This window comes from Perca fluviatilis, chromosome 1, assembly GCF_010015445.1.
Source record: "Perca fluviatilis chromosome 1, GENO_Pfluv_1.0, whole genome shotgun sequence".
Classification (NCBI taxonomy): Eukaryota; Metazoa; Chordata; class Actinopteri; order Perciformes; family Percidae; genus Perca; species Perca fluviatilis.
The window spans coordinates 47,393,621-47,414,740 of record NC_053112.1 but is presented as its reverse complement, the minus strand read 5'-3'; the positions used below and the strand labels follow the sequence as shown (position 1 = coordinate 47,414,740).

General features: G+C 40.7%; 1 protein-coding gene across 1 annotated transcript in view; it reads left to right on the top strand.

Annotated features, from left to right (window-relative positions):
• Nucleotides 1–21,120, top strand: part of sorcs3 (sortilin related VPS10 domain containing receptor 3) — a 376,202-nt gene that overhangs the window by 255,348 nt on the left and 99,734 nt on the right. The window contains exons 5-7 of the mRNA XM_039826137.1: nt 15,178–15,251; nt 16,644–16,708; nt 17,290–17,408. Of these exons, the coding sequence (XP_039682071.1) occupies nt 15,178–15,251; nt 16,644–16,708; nt 17,290–17,408 (258 nt within the window). The remainder of the gene's footprint in view (nt 1–15,177; nt 15,252–16,643; nt 16,709–17,289; nt 17,409–21,120) is intronic.

The window sequence follows — 21,120 nt, the reverse complement described above, 5'->3', positions numbered from 1 at the left end:
CAACATTATGGAAAGGATCCCTTCGGAGATGGACCTTTAAAACCTCTTTGAGACCTTTCTGTTTAACCAGAAACAGCTCTGAAGTCGCTAGCGCTAAACCCACCAGACTCCATTTAATTTTAGCGTGTATAGAGCCAACATATTTTCACATGTAAATCGGTAAACTATGTGTTTATTTCAACCAAAACTAGAGTTGTGATGGTTGGAAAATTGGAAAGACGACCCAAAACAGCTTTTCATAGTTTTATTTTGTTTCTGTCTACTTCAAATGAAGTGTATTATTACGATGTTAAAATTATATAAATAAAATTTCACTTAAGCCACCAGACTCCATGTAAATAAATGTTTATTTACATGGAGTCTGGTGGCTTTAGCCAACACAATTTCGCCGATGTTTTTATGTTTAAAAAAAGGATCTTACTCTTTAACCGAAAGGTCGACCTCCTTAGAAATCCTTTCCATAATTTTGTCAGACACTTAGAATATTAATCTGAGTCTGTCAGCAGCAAAACTTTAGTGAAGGTAAATACAAGCTGGACAATTGTCCTATTAATTTACATTGTAGCTTGTTTCTCCGCTGCCGACTGCAGAGATCTCTCTTAATACTGGACCAATGTCAAAGACTGTTGTTCCCATCAGTCACTTAGACACAGACACATAGGAACATAGGGTCCAGGTTGAAAAAAACGATAGTTGCCCTTTAAATGTCTGGAAGAACTCAGAAATAAAATTGTCAAATCATATTTTTGGAAAAATATAGATTGTGTAAAATGGACATATGATATAGATTGCAGGCCCCTGAATTGAATTATGTTTTTTTGTGATATCAGCAAATACTGTATCGTGGTCCAAAGAATCAATATAATATTGTATCATAATCAAACTTGTGATTTAAACCCCTAGTAACCTCACAGCTAACAAGTAGCGTGTGCTACTTTGCAGCAGGAAACTAGCAGCACGGTCAGAGAGGACATTGAAAACCCATGTCATTCTGTCCACTGGGAACTCTTCGCACCACCACTAAAAGTCCTTTTTTTTTTCTAATTGATTCCAATGGTAGAATGCCGCTATAGAGCTGTCATTTATCTTTTATTCTGATTCATATTTCATCTTGAGCAAAAGTGCACTTACACCAGGGTTTAAGTAGTTTAATGGCAACAGCAAATCCATTACTGTATGTCAGGCACTTGTACATTAGTACGGTTGCATGCTGCCAGTCCGACATGCCGCTACTCCGACATGCTTTGATTCAGACATGCTGCTATTCTGACATGCTGCTGTTCCCTAACCCTAACCTTAATGGAAACAAAAATTGGTGAGACGCTTGAAAACAATGGAAGTGCCGCAACTCCGACAATTAGACGTCAATGTCGGAATGGATGGCGTAACCCGCCTCGAGCACCTGCCCTTTTATCTCTGACTAGATAACTGCCTTATTTGCAAGACATTTTTTTCTATTTATTTTTCTAACTTTCTAGTCTTTTCTAAGTTTGTTTTGTTTTTTTTGGCCCATGGCATCAATCAAAAGTGTAGACATCACGGGGAAAACCCAAGGCATGAATTAAAGGCATTTTGAAAAATAAATCTTAAGATTTAGAAGTGCCTTGGGTTTTTCCTTGATGCCTCTTGCAGTGCGTTTCCATGCACAGCAGAATAACCGGGTTAAGCCAGTTCTCCTCGTATACATGAGGGGGGAAGAATGAGGAGAATGACAGGAGTAACTCTACCTCCGGTACAGTAGGCGGGGCTCTTCCAACGCAAAACTGGCTTTTTTTCTTCCGGTTGACCTATGTTAAAATTACACCGACGGGCCACTAAATTAGTAAAATTGAACAACTTCATGTTTCATTCACACACTCTTGTCATAGCGTAGGAAAGCACAGTGCTCTCGCCGAGATGACAACATGTTCGGCTCATTATATCTGTAACCAGTGTCGGGTGGAATTAGCAAGATAACTTTGTTAGCTAACTAGCGTTAGCCAGCGGCCACAGCAGGAGCAGCTCGGTCCCGCCACTTTTTTTGCCAAGACACAGCGTTGACAGCCCCAGAGATGGACAATCGGTTTAAGCCATCTCCTGATATGCACTGCTGCCTCGGCGGGGAGTAAAACAGATGGACCGCAGGCTTTTTGTTGATGATGGCCCACTTATTCGGCCAACGCTCTTTTGTTGTATGGTATCATAGCAACGACTATCAACGCATCCAGTTTAAAGTCCTCCTCCTCACTCACAAAGCCCTCCATAACCAGGCTCCTTCCTAACTCACAGACCTGCTCCACCTCCACAATTGAGAAATCGAGGTATTGCCTTAACCCGAATATAATTGTCTGTTTTTTAAACTGCATGTAAACACACGGTTTGTCTTTTGTTCACTAACACTAGTTCCAAGAAACTCTCCAGTTCTTCCGTTCTTCATCAACCAAAAGTGTGTTGCAATGCCCGAATAATGCATTTGAGTTCAAATTCTGCGAGACAGCACGAGTCCCTGCCCCTCACAGCCAGTAAAGTTAACCCTGCCAACAGCATCCAAGTCTCCACTGGTGACAGCCAGCCAGGTAACGATAGAGTTACCTGGAGCAAAGCGGAGAGCCCTTTCTTAAACGCGCTGTGGTGCGTGTGTTTTAACAATGTGAAATGGTCGCATTTTGGTTATGTTCAGTTGGTTAAGGTGAGAAAAAGATATTGGTTTGGGTTCAATCAGTATGTTTGAGCCTACCTCTTTATGCAGATTTAGCTCTCTTATACTTCCTGCGGCCACTAGATGACGGCGCCGTTTGAAGCTATAGTGCGTCGTTTCTGTCGCCCCCATGAGGAATTCTAAGTAAAGACAAGAACACTGTCTGCTAGAGGTGTGACGGGACATGAGGTTGGGTTCACGAGATCGAGACAAGATTTTAACACTATTTTAAAAAAAACTTTAATGAAGAAATAAGACTGGAAAAATAGTCCTTTATTTAATCTAATGTCACGGAATGAATCTCGGCACTGAAATACCACAAACCAGTCCCTCCAGATAAACGCGATTATGCGATCGCATAATTCAATGCGTAATCAGCCAAAGTCTGCATATTTATGCTGGGGCCGCATTTCTTCAAATATGGCGCATTTCAAAATTGCCGATTTCCGCGCAAAATATGCGGGGCTTGCATGATTTCATAATCCCTGCATTTTCGTTGCAAAAAAGTCACATATATCTTAGCAGAAAGTTGAACATTTTTGCGTTTACTTCACACAACCATTTTGCCATGGGAACGTTATGAAGTGACGTAATTACGCGACGTGAACATCATGGAAAAGCCAAAAGCAGGGTGTTGGGGGAATCACTTTTTTTTCTTTTTCATCAAACTGCAGTTTTTGCAAGTTCCCGCAATTTCATCGCATAAAATTGCCTAAATATCCCGCATATTCCACCGCATTTTTTAAGAAAACGTGCCGCTTAATCAAGGATTTTTGCCCGCAACAATCACAAAAAAACATTTTTCTGGAAGGACTGACAAACACTGACTAGCTTCTCTCCTATACCATACAACTAACAGTTACACCGTTACCTTTTCAATATATACTGTGGAGGGATAGTCTCTTCATTCAGAGAACCAAGGTTCCAACATAACCAAACGTTTTCTGGCAGTAGATGAGACCAAATGTTTTGTACTTGAATTTATCATTGTACAGTAGACAGAGAGAAATAAATCTTATTTGACTTTGTTTCACAGTGATTACGTTCGAAAGCACAAATAAATTACCAACAAACACTCAACAGATGATTTTTGTGAAGACACTCTTTTCTCCTCCTCTGCATTGTATTAATTGCAGCACTAAACAAGGAAGTAGGCTACTCTAGTATCAATGTATGACCATTATAGGACGAACGGAGAACATTTCTTTGTTTAATATCATTAAAAGTAACGTTATGTTTTGCTGTCCGCTTCCTGACTCATTTTAACAGAGAAAGAGAGTGGTCTGCGCGGGACAGCGCCACAATGAACTGCACGCTACAGACACTTGTGTCTCGGCCAAGAGAGAGAGAGAGAGAGAGAGAGAGAGAGAGAGAGAGAGAGAGAGAGAGCGGCACTCTCTAATATTGTAACGCTGGGTTTTACAGGCAGATTTTTTTTCTTACGCTATCGCTCTGCAAAAGTTAACTCGGACTCAACTTTGTAGAACGGGCGGGTTAATCTATGCTAATTTCGAGGTTCAAGTCAGAGTCATCCGTCATGTTGCTCTGCTGCTCTGCACTTGTGTACTGATATCGCGAGACACATTTTACATGGGACGAGATCTCGTCACACCTCTTCTGTCGGCGCATCCGCAAAAGCATGATGGAGTCTTCAGAGGTCATTATCTTCACTTGAGTTTCTGCGCGGGAAAGTCGCCGGACGGCACAATTTTCTGAACATAGCCATATTGAGAAATCCAGAGAGAGTTGTGTGGGGCTGATAGTCTTAATTAGCTTTGTAGCAACTCATTTGGCAACGGCTTGAATGTAACGGATGTACATTAATATAAAAAAGTTACGCACTAAAGCTTTAACCATTAAAACGTAAATATGGGTCATAATTGCTGATCGTACAAACGAGCTAAAGCTATAGTGTGCAACTATTTTATATTAATCAACGTCCGTTACATTCAAGCCATTTCCAAATGAGTTGCTACAAAGCTATTTCTGCCTATCAGTTCCATAAAGCTCTCTCTGTATTTTACGTCACCGCTGAGAAAGGACAACAGCAGCGTTCAGCTTTGGAGATGAAGAGGACATACAAATGACAAGATATTTACTTCTTCTGAAGAGTCCATCATGCTTTTTTAACCCCCCCATGTCCTCCTTGATTTGACGGGTTAAATGCTACTGGCAACTGTGTGTAGGGTTGGTGGGGGGTGGTGCGCGATCACCGAAGGTTTGCGTCATGTGGATGCGCGGACAGTGTTGTTGTCATTACTTAGAATTCCCCATGGGGGAGACAGAAGCTATGCACTATAGCTTTAAACAACTTAAGTCATCGTTTCTTGAGGGAGAACAGTCTCAAAATGTCAAGCATTTCCTGCTCTGAAAAGACAAAAAAGAAAAAGGTTGCATGTAATTCATCTTTCAGTGGTTGATGTGTAAGCTCTCCTGTGAGAGACCACAGTTTGAAACAATTCATTTCTAACTTAAGTTCTGTCTGTGTTTGATTTACCTAAGTTCCCTGTGTAGATTTGTTTCATGTAAAGCACAAGTTAAAGCTCCAAGAAGAAGAAAAAAAGTAGACTAATGCATACCCAAAAAGATTTATTCCCTATATGTATTTATTCTGAAATTCAATATCCCTGCATAACTCCTAAACTAAGAGTAGTGGAACAACACCTGCTTATTACGCCTATAAGCCTGTAGCATACTTTAAGTCGTTTGATGGCTTAATGTGATAAAACCACTGTTTTTTTGTGAGACATAGCCCTCAAAGACCTTAGCTCTGATCCAAACCACAGAGTGAGACATTTCTTGTTGGCTTTGACACACCGTTATGTGTAAACAACGTTTGAGTGCGCTTTCATGTATCTTGATTAATATGAATTATTCCTGAGATGAGGAAGCTTACTCATGCGGTGTAATGGCCTGCTCGAATGTACCTGAGCCTTGGCGGTGTATTATCATTCAGTTATTCTATCTGTCTATCTTCTATCTTCTATCGCTGTGAGAAGTCAAGACAGCCCAAATCACCTTAAACCTATGGGTGTTTTACTTTGAAAAAAGCATCCGGCTGCACTGTGGTCTTCCTGTATGTGATTACCTGCCTGGCTTGACCCATACGCCCCAAAAAATAGAGGAGACGCCGAAATGATCGCTACAGCGACGCGGACGCTACGCGCCCGGTGTGGCCAGACAGTTTGCATAACATGGGCGTCGAAATAAAAATAGCTGCACTACGCTGCTATACGTGACGCTTACGCCTGCTGTGTGCACGTGTTCCCGGTGTCTTTTGACATAAATGTATATTAGTAGGGTGGGATTTTTGAAAAAAGCTGAGTGGGGGAGGGGGGATGTTTTTTGATCATGCACATCAAAACAAAACATGCTGGAATGAAATCCCCCTTGCAACACCATGGATATAGAGGCACTCAGCCAGCCATGCTAAAACACTTATTTATCAACTTCAATATTCAATGGAACATAATCTCAAAATGAAATAGCACAACGTGGCGTCAACATAAAACAGCGTGGTGTCAACATAAAACACAGCGCTGTCAAGCCGGGGAGCACAGTTCACCTCGCAGCGAACACCAAATACTTTCACCCAGGAAACACTCGTTCATTCCTCGCGAGTGTTTTAATCCCAATCACCATCTTTTTCCTAAACTTACCTAGTCGTTTTGGTTCCTAAACTTAACTGTCATCGCTGCATGATGCTCACTTTTTCTGTCTAAACTCCACCACGGCCCCTGAAAGCACCGTCATCTGGCGGTGCCTTTAGCCGGCTCACGGTCACCTGTTGGCGGCTAAACAACTGCCGCTGGTAGCCAGCATCCTGCAGCTCTGTAGCGCCTTCGGATAATTTGATTGACAGGTGGATGGAAACATAGCTACTGCTGCACATTGTTATTTCTTACTCTATATCAGATAATTAATTATTTATTTTAACATGAATCCAACATATTAGCAAATATGAATCAGCCTATTTGTGAAAAAACAAAAACTGATGACAGGCTGACTGGTCTATAGGTAAGGAAGTCACTAAGGTAGCCATCCACAGATCCAGTTCATCCTGAGGATTCTCTGTATGTTTAACATTAAAACATGATTTACAGAATCATGCCAACAATTATTATTTTAATAGCTTAGTATTCTATGCACTCAAAAGGTATGTCAAAGGCTTTAGGCCACCCTACACTTTATTGTGGTCCCAGTTTAATATGCAACTTCATTTATACAATATATGTAGAAGGGGGTCCCTGATCCGTCTCTCTTTCAGCTAACGGGTCCTTGGTTTAAAAAACGTTGAAGACCCCTGCTCTACATCATTCATTTCCCACCTGTATTGCTTACATTTAGCAGTTCTGTTGTTTTTATTTATGCGTTAATTAGGTGAACTGAGACAAGACAAGTGACACTACAGAAGACAGAACTTAATACATGGGTGACATGACAGGATTACCATACGGGGCAAAACAGTAAGCAAACGTTAGATCTTCAGAGGCCTGTACTACGAATCCAGATCAGCATGCCCTGGATTTCTTTCAGTTACCCGACTTCACTAACCCTAACAACCGCGGTCCCGCATAACCCGTGTCATGACGCTGGTTAACAACTAGTTCAGTCAACTCAGGGTTTCCCAATCCAGCGACGCGGGCGTTCACATAAAAGAGGCGGTGTTGCACAGCACGACCAATCGCAAACATCTACCAGAGCCGCATGTTTTATATACGAAGAGCAAACTATAATTCTACATAAATATGAAGAACACAGACTCGGTTTTACAAACACAATACAGTCGCTGCTTCCTAAAACAGGAAGGACAGCTGGCAAAAAAACAGCTGATGCTGTAGATGCGTAAATAACAACGCTTATCAATATCACTTCCCCATCAGTCAGGCACAAGATCTGACCATAATTACACTTGTGCTTTCCATAAACTGTCGTTGCTTTAGCCTATTATTTCAGTTACAACCCTGGCAGTGGGAAGCGATCGTGAGAGCAAATAAAAAATATATGTGTGAGGCAAGGGTCTCCCTTCTTTAGCCGCCCCCCCAGGCTCTGGGGAAGGAGCCGGCTGATGGAAGTCGCATGTCATCGCCCATTCCCCCGTCCTGGACAGCCCCCAGACCCTTCATGTTCATGTCGAGATAGATGATCTATTTAATTTTATTTTGTTGTTTTTATTAGGACATCAAGCCATCCCAGCCAGGAAATAGAAAAAAGAAAGAAATGAAAAAAAACTGGGGAGTAAGATAACAGAGGGGGCAGCAACATATAGCAATAAGAAATATAACAATAAATCCTGAGTGAAAACGTAAGACCTTATATAGAGACAGAAAAGAAAGAAGAAAGAAAGAAAACCTAACTACAGTGATAATAAAAGTAAGAATAGGTTTGCTAATGCAGTTTTAAAAGGAGCTAGACACTTGCAATAATAAGAAGGCAATAAATAAAGGAATAATAATAAATATTAATAGTAAGAAGAATGATAATAATAATGGCAGTAGTCAACAGTAATACTATAATAACAAAACAAAACAAATACAATTTAGGAAGACGAAAATAACGGAAATAATAGTGAAAATAACAGCAATAATGACAACAGCCATAACATGGGGTTAGGGTTACATAGCAGGGGTGCAGCTGAGTGTTGTGCTGTGTATGTTATGCATGTATTTTATAGTTTATAGATGCAGATCATTTCTCCGTTGGGATGTGTTCTGTAAAGAGGTCTATATCCATCTTGAGATGTTTAGTTGTGTTCTGCTATTCCAGTTTGGATGGACGGTCTTGTTGGCGACAGTTGGAGCGATGAGTACTATTTTAATAATGTGGTTGGGGGGTGTGATTGATGATAGGTCGCCTAACAAGCAGAGTGATAGGGAGAGTGGGATCCTGCAGTTCAGAATGAGGGACAGTTTATCAATGATTCCTTTCCCAAATTGTCGTACGGGTGGGTAGTGCCAGATTGCATGGATGTAATCGGCTCGTGTTAAAGGGGCAGAGTGGGCAATTACTTGAATCCGAGAAGGCCCATTTGGTGCATTTTTTTGAGTGATGTGTGTTTTAGTTGGCCTTGCGCTGTATGAGTTGGATGCTGGGTTTATGTGTCACAGAGAATGTGTTTGTGCAGATTTCGGTCCAGTTGTTGTAAAGTGATATGGATAAATCTTTCTCTCGTTTTGCAGTAGGAAGAGATATTGTCTGGTCAGTGTTGATACGTTTGTCCAATTTGAAGAGGGTGTTATTAGGTGCTGTGAGCTTGACCGTTTCTTCTGCTAGTGTGGATGTCTCCATATTGCCTTGTTTTAAGATGAACTTATGTGTTATCAACACCAATTTGAGTTGTAAATACTAAAAACGTTGTGGTCAATTCTTTAAAAGGAATAAAAGTACGGCAAATTATTTCATGTCCTATGGTCCTGTGATATAAGGTCCAGGAATTTTGGACAGATTGAAGGCACCCAGGTTCCATTCAGTCCAAGATTATTTGTTCTGGGAGATGTTCTGGTAAATCCTTAAAGGGATGGATAAGCACATAAGACGCTGGGTCCAGACTAGTTTAATGATGGCCAATGATTAAACTAATGATTTAATGATGGTCTTTTTAAGAGGATGGAAGAAGGAAGGGCTGCCATCAATCCAGGAGTGGGCTTGTGAGATGTTTAGGGTGGCAGTGTTTGAAAAAAATGTCATAAATGGTTTGCCAGATTGGATGTCTATGCTAGAAAATGGTACCTGAACTATCTGGAGGGCTCCTTAGGCACGTTAAAGATATGTTTAAAAACCGCGGCCGACGTTCTCTGGTTTAGATATGAGGTCGTATTCCTGCCAGCGCTAGGTGGGTGTACATGAGTCGTTGAGAAAATGTCATTTGTTTTGGGTTGTGTTGTCTGACTGGTAGATTCATCCATCTGTTTGTGTCGTATTCAATTGTTTTGATAAGTGGGTTGAGATTTAGCTATTACTTAGAAGATTGTGATTGGGAAAATGAAATGCCAATAAACCAGAGCACGTTTTTCTCCCATTCCAGAAGGCTATGTGGACATCGCCAGACCCTCCTCTGCAGCGCTGTGTAGGAAGGTCTGGCAAAACGAGACTAGGGGTTACAAGACTTTAGACTTCTGCTTAAATTTGCTGTAAACAATCACTCAGTGCAAAGTCAGTTATCCGGCAACCAATGCATCGGGTTTATGCCTAGTTATGTGTGCACACTGTTTAAATGGTCATTAAGTGTAGCGCGCCTCATACCTCCTACCTTGGGCTCCGTGCTGTATTCCAGTGATCCAATGCTGGACAGCCTGTAACGTTAGCATTAGCACGTAGTGTCTTTACACCAGCTGACTGCAACTGTCCTTTAGCGTAGCAGAAATCCAAACGGCTACAGGCAGCTCTTCTTGTCCTCTTACGCCATCTCCCTACATCCCAAACGCTCCGTGGCTTTCAAATGAAGTTCAAATGAGCTGAGCTTTTGACAAATGTTGCCAGTGACAGTGCTACAGATGTATTCTGTTAGTGACAAAACCACCTGATAGTTGACTTCAAGCTTAAAAAAAAAAAAAGGTAAAGCAGTGTGGAGTAGTAAAGTCTACTAGTGACTAGTCGACTAGTCTGTGCAACCCTTAGTTTCTATCAGTTCTTGTTTTATTCTTTAAAAAATAAATAAATGGGAAAGATGGTTTGCCAAGAATGTCTAAAAAGAAAAAGAACTCAGCAGGGAAGCCATCTGGGCCCGGCGCTTTCTTGGAACGTATTAAGATGAGTGCTTTGTGAAATTCGTCTGGTGTAAATGGTTTATCTGATGCTTCATCTTGGTCTTCTGTTAATGTAGGCAGGCTTATAGTAATGTATTTATATCATTGAGGTTTGGTTCGTTGTTTGATGTCTATAATTCGTGGCAGATAGTTTGAAATGTGTTTCTGTGTCTTTTTGTGAGATAAATGTCTTTCCCACTGACTTTTTTTTTATAGCGGAGATGAAATTTTATTTATTTTTTGATGAAATTGATTTCCATGATGTATTATTATATTTAAACTCAATTTAGTTGCTGGACAATGTCTTATTTATGTCAGACATCTCTAATTTATATTTCCAAAGTTTATACATTTTTTATTGCATGGGAGTTTGGAAGTATTTTCTAACTCTTTTTAGAGTCTAGATTGATTTTTTTATCTGCTGTCTCTGTTTTCTTCTTCTTGTAAAATGAGTAGAAAGATTATTTCCCCCTGTATGACAGTTTCCCAGATTAATGTTGGTGAGTTGATTGGAGACACAATGTTGTTGAATAACACATCTTAGTCTTAATGGCACAGAATAGGAGGTTTAATCATCAGCCAGAGGCATGACTGTCAGCGTTCCTCTTGCTCGCTCCCTAAATATGAACAATAACCTATATTTTATTTTAGCTAAGCATAAAACAACAATCTGTATCAGTGCTTTACAAAAAGCTTCAGCATAATATTGTCCTGACCTTATGATATGATAATAAGAAACGCTTCACCAAAAGTATGCTCTGTGTGTGAACCACACCCCCTCATACACATCAGCTATGATAAGAACAGCTGATGTCAGGTTTAACGGGTCAATGAAAATGCCCAGCGGCAACGAGTAAGTAAAAGCGTCACATGCAATTCTAGATCGCTACACACACACACACACACACACACACACACACACACACACACACACACACACACACACATATATATATATATTTTATTTTATGGGACATTTTTAGGCAGCATATTATGGGGCAGCATATTATGGGGCATTTTAGGCAGCAAAGGTCTAGAAGCAAGGACATTGCGGTTCATGGTCGGTGCCTTCACCCATAACCGCCAGGGTGCCCAAGCTAAATCAACTGCTGAAGAAGAGATTTTTTGGTTGGAGGATAACGTCACAGTCTAATAGTGTGTCTCATTTCGGATATTTCAGTGAGTGCACTTACATGTAGTACATTGTGCACACTTGTGTAGTGCATACATTTCGACAGGGTAGTGTTGTCTGAAAGAAGCAAGTGCCGCACTATGTACTCAAAGTAGCAAGTGTGAGACGCCGCATAAGGCTACATTTAAATCAGTAATTGGTTCATTTGTCCCTTCTTCCTTTATTCACCTTTTTTGACTGTTAAGTCTTTCTTTAAATTTAGTTTTTATTTGTGGAAAAATCTGAGGAGCAGTTAACCATAGTCCTCATAAATCCACCAGAGGTTAGAACGCCAACACAAAGAAAGAGGAAGGGGATGGACATCGGCGAAAATACATGCATCCGGTGAAATTTCCTGCGGCAAAGGAGCAATCCCGGAAGTGGAACGTCGAGGATATAGACTAACCCTACACAAATCTGGCTCAGACTTTACAAATTACTAAAAAAGTCCACATACTGCATTTCACAGCACCTTTAGCTGAATGTCCGGCATTACCTGCAACCTGACGCACGAGTCGGTTCAACCCAAATGTTTTCTAAATCTACCATCAACATGAATAAATTAATTTATCCAACCTCCCGTCCTTTGCCAGCTCCATCGGCTGTCACCATTGGTGGCGTGGCAGCCTTTTGATTTATCGAAGTGAGTGGGAAACTATGAAGCTTACTTTGTGACAGCTCAGAAGCTTTAAAATTTAAGATGTCATTGAACTGATGAATGGAGAGAGAAGAGGCTGAGCTTGCCCGCTGGCGTCATATGTCACTGTCCAAAGTGATGAGGGACCGTGCCTGCCGCCCTGTTATACCGACCCAAAGGCTCCGGTGGGGAAGCTTTCATTATTGCAGCTGGAAGAATCAGAAATCACATTTTCTGTGTATGGGTACTGCATATTAGACTTTGTACAATTTCATAAAAGGTTTTAGACAAAGGTTTTCTCCCAGCTAATACTAGATCCATACCGTAACCACAAACAGGATACACTAAGATAGATGCTTTGGTCTCCTGTCATTGTCAAGCACGCCATACAGACACATGGCCTTCAAGTGATAATTACATGATAGCATATCAAATGACAGTTTGTTACATAAAATCTAAAGCATCACAACTATTTAAATTATATACAACAAGTAGATCCAGCCAGGGAATCTGATTTGTCAGCTAGGACATTTAGAACATGTTAAAATCAGCATGATAGCACACCCAGAGCCGTTTGAGCACACCACGTTCATCACTACAAATATTACTCCGCCATTTCCATGTCAACATTACAGAGTTGAATCCAAAACTGTGTGTTTATTCATTAAAATCAATCAGGAACCACAGTGGAACACACACAAACTCTCCAACATATTTATATAAAGGGATTTATCGGGTGAAATGACATTATTTTTTTTACAACACTCTGGAGTTAACTGGTATTGGAAATATTTGGATCACATTAGCTGTGCTAGTGACAAGGTGCTATGTTAAAAATATACTGCTACATGTGAAGTTCACAGATGTATAGCAGCTAAATCTGGCGATGAAAAGAAAATACAAATGTCAGCAGATATCTCAGTTACAACAAGATTGAGCTAGCCAAGCAGTTTTGTGTTCATATGTGCGGTATTTATTCAGTTTGGGAAACACCACAGTGTCTACATAGCTAACGTTAGCTTAAGTTGGCATGCTAGCTAAACAGGGACGGACTAAAATTGTTGCTTTTTTCTATTCTAAAAGAGCTAATTGCCTCACAATATGAATACAGTTTGATTATATCTTTAATTTTGTTGGTAACCGTTGTATGTATAATTGCAATATTGCACATGTGATTGTCACACCCCACTGTGTAATATTGCTTAATCAGAACCAGATTGTTGCTACAACCTGCCTATGAATGTTGCTGTAGCCTACACGTTGTGAGAAAAATGGTAAACTGTAATTTTTAAATGAAAAAAACACACCTGCTGACATAGATGGATTTTCCCTTGCGAAGCTGACAAATACATTTGCAGCGCTGTGAGTAATGTGTATCCTTTTATCTGAGTGTCAGATCTGCTGTGATAAAAGGCAACAAGTAGGAACATTAGCATAGAGCTCAACACCGACAAACAACAATGGGGAGCTGTGACTACAACATCAATCAATACAGTGTTAGGAAATGCACCCCCGGTTATTAATTGTTTGCCCGAGCACCAGAAGATACAATTAATACACTGAAATTGGGCCACTAGCTACATACTGTACACCTTCGCGCCAGCTGAGCTATATATCATTCCTTGCATTCATGCAGTGCTGGAAGAAGTATTCAGATCCTGAAATTACTTAAGTAAAAGTACTGATACCACACTGTAAACATACTCTGTTACAAGTAGTGGTTGTTGTTGTTAGTGGTCCCCCGAGCTCATTTTATAACCAGAGGGGATCGATCGTTTCAGGCAGTGGCACCCAGGCTGAGGAATGCACTGCCCCTCTCTTACGTTGTTCAAATGCTGTTGATTCTTTTAAAAAGCAGTTGAAGATTTTGTTTTTCATACAGGCTTTTTATTAGACGAGGGCTTTTATGGCTGGCTGATTTTCTTTGAATTCTTATGTCTTTTATTTATTGTATTTCACTTTATTGTGAAGCATTTTGTGATTTTTATCTGTAAAAAGTACTACATTAATACACTTTACTTACTTACTTACTTACTTACTTACTTACTTACTTACTTACTGAAAAGTCCTGCATTGAAAATTTTAAAGTTACTTAAGTAATAGTATTTAAGTATTATCAGGAAAATGTACTATGTGTTAAAAGTAAAAGCATTCAATGCAGAAAACTCCTCACGTTCTAAACTGGAAATCATCAAAACCGTTGTGTGTTTAATGGTCTGATCATTTCAGCTGGACTTGTAGGCCGTTATAGTTCAATTTATAATAAAATGTGTTTTGAGTGCAAATATCTTAATGTGTAAAGTAACTAGTAACTAAAGCGGTCAGATTAATGTAGTGGAGTAAAAAGTACAATATTTCTCTCTGAAATGTAGCAGAGTAGAAGTAGAAAGTGGCATGAAAAGAAAAGACTCAAGTGAAGTGCAGTAATGGAGTAAATGTATAGTTAGTTATATCCCACCACTAATTTTGTGTAGCTCATTCTGCAGGGCCTTGGTTATGATTGGAGGCTAAGGAAACGGTTTTATGTTCAACATTTGTTTTCAATACAATGGCACGCTAAAACCTACCGAATCGCACTGAATGATTTGCTGATCAAGCTGAAAGTGGCCACATTAATGTCACATCTATTTCAGTTTTAATACATCCTTCCCATTATGCGCTTTGTCTGTTTATAGCTCTAATTTGTAAAGGGAGAAAGGGGAATAAAGATGCCTATACATGTGACAATATGTTAGCTTAAATGGCCAGTTGGTAATGATAATAGCAGCTCATTGCTCTGTCGGCCTATCTCCCACCCTGATAATGCTTTATAGCCGCAGAGTAACCTCCACTCTCCATGTCTCAAGCTCGCTCGTCACTGTTACGGCTTTTAAATCAGCCAGACTAATTAGAAGCTGGACCAATGTAGAAACATGCATTCATCTTGCCTTTCCCCTCTCCCCCACAGTTGTACAGTTCACTGGACTTTGGAAGAAAATGGCAGCTCATCCACGAACGCGTCACGCCGAACAGATTCTACTGGTGAGTCCACCCTTTTTTTACATCTTCGGCCTATTCTCTTTTGACTCTGCTCCAGTCCTCTTCTCCTAAGGTTTGTTCATCACTCAGAAATGCAGAAACTTCTGTGTGCTCGTGTTCTGCGTGACTGAGCGAGAGATATTGGCGGCGTTGAACAAGGTGTGTGACTGAGTGGCGATGCTGCTGAAGTTCTGCACATTATCTCCTTCTTGATACAATCAGGCAGAGATTAATCTCCTCCTTCAGAACACACTTTGCATTCTGCGTCCGAGGGCATGTCGCACTCCACTTCATTTCTCACATCACATCCTGCTCATATCAGGCATATTGCGCATAAATATTAAATTAATATTTTTTTTTACACCAGTGATAAAAGGAAAGTATGAAGGTAAATATGGTGCAAAATGCGAGAGCTTGTAGTGTGTGTGCATATTTTATACAAGTTAATATACAAGTTCAGATTTTTTTGCTACAAGTGCTCACATCAACCATATATTACCTTCATATGAGAGGGAGGTGGTTTTCTACAGATGCATACATGCAGATACAGAAGCTTATGTACACTATGAGGGGCTGTGACTTCTAATGGATCCCGGACGTCCCTGTCACTGCTCATCCAGTCACGTCTCTTGCTCACTCCCCCTGCAGTGCCTGCTATGTCAGAAAGTGCACGCTCATCACAAACGTAGGCCCGGATCTATTCCAGCTCATTGCCCCTCTCCCCCTCTCTGAGGTGACTGGGGTGTGCCCCAGATTGCCGGTGGCTATATCCACTCTAACTTGCATAAATCTGGAGCTACTTCCGTGCCATCGCGGTATAATCCTAAATAATGTGCACAATCCATCGCTGGCTTCACCCTTTCCCCACCAAAGCCCCTTCAAGGACATCTAAACACTGGATGGGCCTTTAGCAATGGCCAGGCAGGCCTCCAGTTGGCTGCATTTAGACAATGGCTTCATCAGCCTCCAAGGGATATGAAATATCGCCACAATGGGAATGCTGCGTCCATCCAGTCTAATCCACAAGCTGTGAAATGAGCAAGAAAGCAAGATTTTACCCAGAGATAAACTCATAGTCAGAGAGTGTGGGGACCCTGAACCACCCAGTGAATGATAAGGAGACTGTATATGTATTTGTATCGTTGCATTTTGCTGGAAGGGAACGAGCCGAGAGTTGCTGTGAATGTGCTTCCCATAATGTGGAATTTAGAATATGGGGAAAACATTCCTGTGCTCTCCATACTCTTGTCCCTTTTTCTGTTTCCACTGTTTCCACCCTTCAACTGCACTGACAACTTTCTGGTATTTCTTTGTTTCTTTGTTCCCTTTACATCCCTTTCTATTCATTTACGTTATGATTATGTGTTCTTCCGATGGTCTGTCATTCTCTACAAGGTCTGTCTCCGGGCTCGACAAGGAGCCAGATCTGGTCCACATGGAGGCTCATACACCAGATGGAAGTGAGTGTCTCCTACACACATGCACATCAAAGAAGAGTAATGAACAGCTCTATAGGAGAAAAGAAGGTGTCCCCAGGGAAACAGCACTGGCTCGCCCCACCAATAAACCCAGTGCATGATTCTTGCTTAATATGGCCTTTCTTCTCTTCCCTTTCCCTCGCTGAATGTCAGCTCCATAACTCTGACTGGCAGCACCACCAAGCTCCTCCAAAGAGGACATAGGTGAAACTGTTTATGCCATCCCGTAATGTTGGAGCCGCATTCAGCATCGCTTTTTTCACATATAACCGTGGTGTGACTGACAGGCCGAGATACTTGTTTGCGGTATCCACACATGATAAGAATACATATGGTGCTACAAAGAGAGGCAATTTAGTCAGAGAAAATGTCAGACTGCACAGACGGGTGGACTACAACTCTAAACAGTGTCTTCTGAGTACCACTTTAATTACCATTCAAGGAGGCTCTCAATAATAAATTATGTATGTGTTATAGATAAGGTCTTGCTACAGCTCAACATACTATATGAGAAGCATGCAGATACAATTTTCATGCTTTCTGTATGTCTTCCTATGTGACAGATGTGCAGTACGTCACGTGCAGAGCTCCAATGTGCACAGAAGCTAACAGGAACTACCCATTCCCTGGATACATCGACATCAGCTCTTTGGTGGTTCAAGATGACTACATATTCATACAGGTAGAGTTCTTAAGAGTCAGGTTCCCCTAATTCTTGGTACATGATGAATTTTGCTATGTAGACATTATCAACCCTGATTAAAATGCGGTGATCAGTAGCTTAGCTGTTTTGTATGAGATGTGGGTGTGTATTCTGTAATTATTATGTTATTTCTCATTAATTGTTATGATGATTTTCTAAGTTGCGTTAAGCTACTTATGACCACAATGGAGTGGAAAGACTTAGTAAAGTTAGAGAAACGCCAGCTATGACCGTCAAATAGTTTTGGCTAACGTTGTTAGCGAACACGGGTCTACTTAAATGTAAAGGAGATTCAGAACAACAGAAGCGTCCAGTTGGATAGGTTTCTGGTCACCTGAAAAATGTCTGTCAAATATTTAATTCCAGTATTCACTTAACCTTCCTATCTTGATTTGCTCCGCTACCTCCACAGAAACATTTCATTAGCGTTTTTCATCCTCATACCCAGTGGTGTTTTTATGGGGCACAATTTCAAAAGATGGGCTACATACCAGTAAAACTAGAATACATACCACATGGCTCTACAAAACGTAACGTCAACACGATGCGGCTACCAGCAGCAGTTGTTTAGCCGTCAATAGGTGACTACAAGCCCGGCTACAGGCAACCTAGATGACGGTGCTTTTAGGGGCCATGGTAGTAACGTTAGAGTTTAGCAACCGAGGATGTATACACTCGTCACCATCTAACGCAGCTAATATCAATCGATCCAGCACAACATGATCACCATACGGACCAGCACCACAAAGGCACGATGATAAAATGGGTTTTCACTCACCAAACTTGACTTAATTTGTAAACTAACCACTCCACGTTTAACCGCGGTTGTTTTTACCAGCAGTTTGAGTGATGACAATATCCCGACGCCGGGGGGCACCAAGGCATTTTAATTTCAGTTTCTCTTCCAAAGGTTTCAAATAGGGATGCACCGATCCGACTTTTTCAGTCCCGATACCGATACACTGATGCCAGGGCTTTGTGTATCTGTCGATACCCGATACCGATCTGATACCGTTGTTGAATTAATAATACACTGTATACCTTCCACCTTATACCTTCCTTCCACCATGTGGAAGAGACTAAAGCCACCAGACTTTCCTAACTTAACATAACTTTCCTAACTAAGACAAAATAACATAGCTGTAATGTAAATGATATAAAATATAATGTAATCAAACTTCTTAAAATAAATTTAAATAAATAACAATAATGGGCCTTTTATATAGGTTTATAATGGCTTATTCTACTGTCAGGACTACATAGAATATCACAATTTTTTTTTAATGTCATCATGTTTACTAAAAGCTTTGATTACTAAAGGTTTTGGCTCCACGACATTATACAATAACTTTATATGAAGGAGAATCCCTCAAACAGTTACAGAAGCTAAACTATTTTTTGTTCCTGCAAAGTAGTAAAATAATCTCAAATCGAAAGAATACACATACAAACAACTTTAACATTGTTAACGTTAGCACGGCTGAGTAACGTTAGAGCGACGGGCAACAGTGGCTAAATTATGTCCGATGTTTCAGAAACAAAAAACCTTGCAACAACAGACTGCTCCTCTCTTGAGCACACGTTGTTCTGGTGTATCTCCGGTCTTTCTTCATCCTCTAGCTAACTTTCTTCTCTGTTCTTGAATGTGCAGTAGCGACCGGAGCCTCTCCCAGCTTAACAGACTGGCTAGCTAGCAGCTATAATGTTACCCAACATGCCGTTCAGCGGTGTAGCTACATTTGTAAATGTAAAATTATTAGTGTTAGAAACTGTTTAAGTCACAAATTGTTATGTGCTATGGTGTTTCATCCTTTTAAAGAGAGTTAGTTGTGGGTTATTAATTGTTGTGTTATAAAGTTACTACCATGAATGAGAAGGGTACGCAGTTAACAGGGGCCCCGGTGCTGCGACGGAGGAAAAAAAAAAAGAAAAACTGGATTGGCCCGTGGATCTGTTAATTTTTCCCATCCCCAATCCAGCTATTTTGTCAATTTTGGGGGCCGATATCCGATCCTAATATCGGATCGGTGCACCCCTAGTTTCAAAGCTATACTCGAATATGCTATCCGCTTCGATCATTTTTTGAGTTAGCTAGCGACGATAACACAATCTTCCCGTCTTCGCACTTCTTTCCGACTGTTGGCGCCGCGCCAGACAGCCAATCATATCTGAGATAAGAAATGACGCTGTGGTGGGGCTACAGGTTGTCAGCCCCACTGGCAATCAAATTTGTGTGATCTACATCAAACACGCCAACACTCTGAGCATGAGTATTAATCATTGCACACTGTGTGAGAGGAGCTAGCCCCACTCTGACCCATTCAGGCTGCCGTAGTCTACCGCGAACACGGGAGAACGCACTCTGAAGCGGCAAGGCAGGGGCAGAGTGTGAAATAAAATCCTACCACAAATTATATGCAATTTAGGAAGATGTAATATCCATAGAAGATAAAAAAAATAATATATGATAATAATCTTGAATTAATTAAAAATAACATAACAATTGTTTGCATTTCTTTCTGTTGACAAGAGGCGTATGCCCCACCTGCCCCTAATGACCAGTCGCCACTGCTCATACCTAAACATAATGGTCGCGTTTTTTAAACACGTGGTAAACGTTGTAAAACGGTTGCAGTTTGCTTAGATGTAGGCACAAAAACTACTTGGCTAAGTTTAGAAAATGATCATGGTTTGGGTTAAAATCAGTAAAAAAAAATTACTTCACTTCCGTGCGTACGTACGTACACATTACATAATTATGCACGTGAAATAGAACGTGACATAGTTGTGTTTGTTCCTTAAAGTTAAAGGTCCCATGGCATGAAAATTTCTCTTTGTGAGGTTTTTTAACATTATTATGCGTTCCCCCAGCCTGCCTATGGTCCCCCAGTGGCTAGAAATGGTGATAGGTGTAAACCGAGCACTGGATATCCTGCTCTGCCTTTGATAAAATGAAAGCTCAGATGGGCCGATCTGGGATCGGGAAAGAGACTTCAGATACAGTATTAGGGGACCACTAAGGTCTATATAAAAGAGACTTCAGATACAGTATTAGGGGACCACTAAGGTCTATATAAAAGAGACTTCAGGTACAGTATTAGGGGACCACTAAGGTCTATTGAAAAGAGACTTCAGATTCAGTATTAGGGGACCACTAAGGCCTATATAAAAGAGACTTCAGATACAGTATTAGGGGACCACTAAGGTCTATATAAAAGATACTTCAGATACAGTATTAGGGGACCACTAAGGTCTATATAAAAGAGACTTCAGATACAGTATTAGGGGACCACTAAGGTCTATATAAAAGAGACTTCAGGTACAGTATTAGGGGACCACTAAGGTCTATTTAAAAGAGACTTCAGATACAGTATTAGGGGACCACTAAGGTCTTTATAAAAGAGACTTCAGATACAGTATTAGGGGACCACTAAGGCCTATATAAAAGAGACTTCAGATACAGTATTAGGGGACCACTAAGGTCTATATAAAAGAGACTTCAGATACAGTATTAGGGGACCACTAAGGTCTATATAAAAGAGACTTCAGATACAGTATTAGGGGACCACTAAGGTCTATATAAAAGAGACTTCAGATACAGTATTAGGGGACCACTAAGGTCTTTATAAAAGAGACTTCAGATACAGTATTAGGGGACCACTAAGGCCTATATAAAAGAGACTTCAGATAC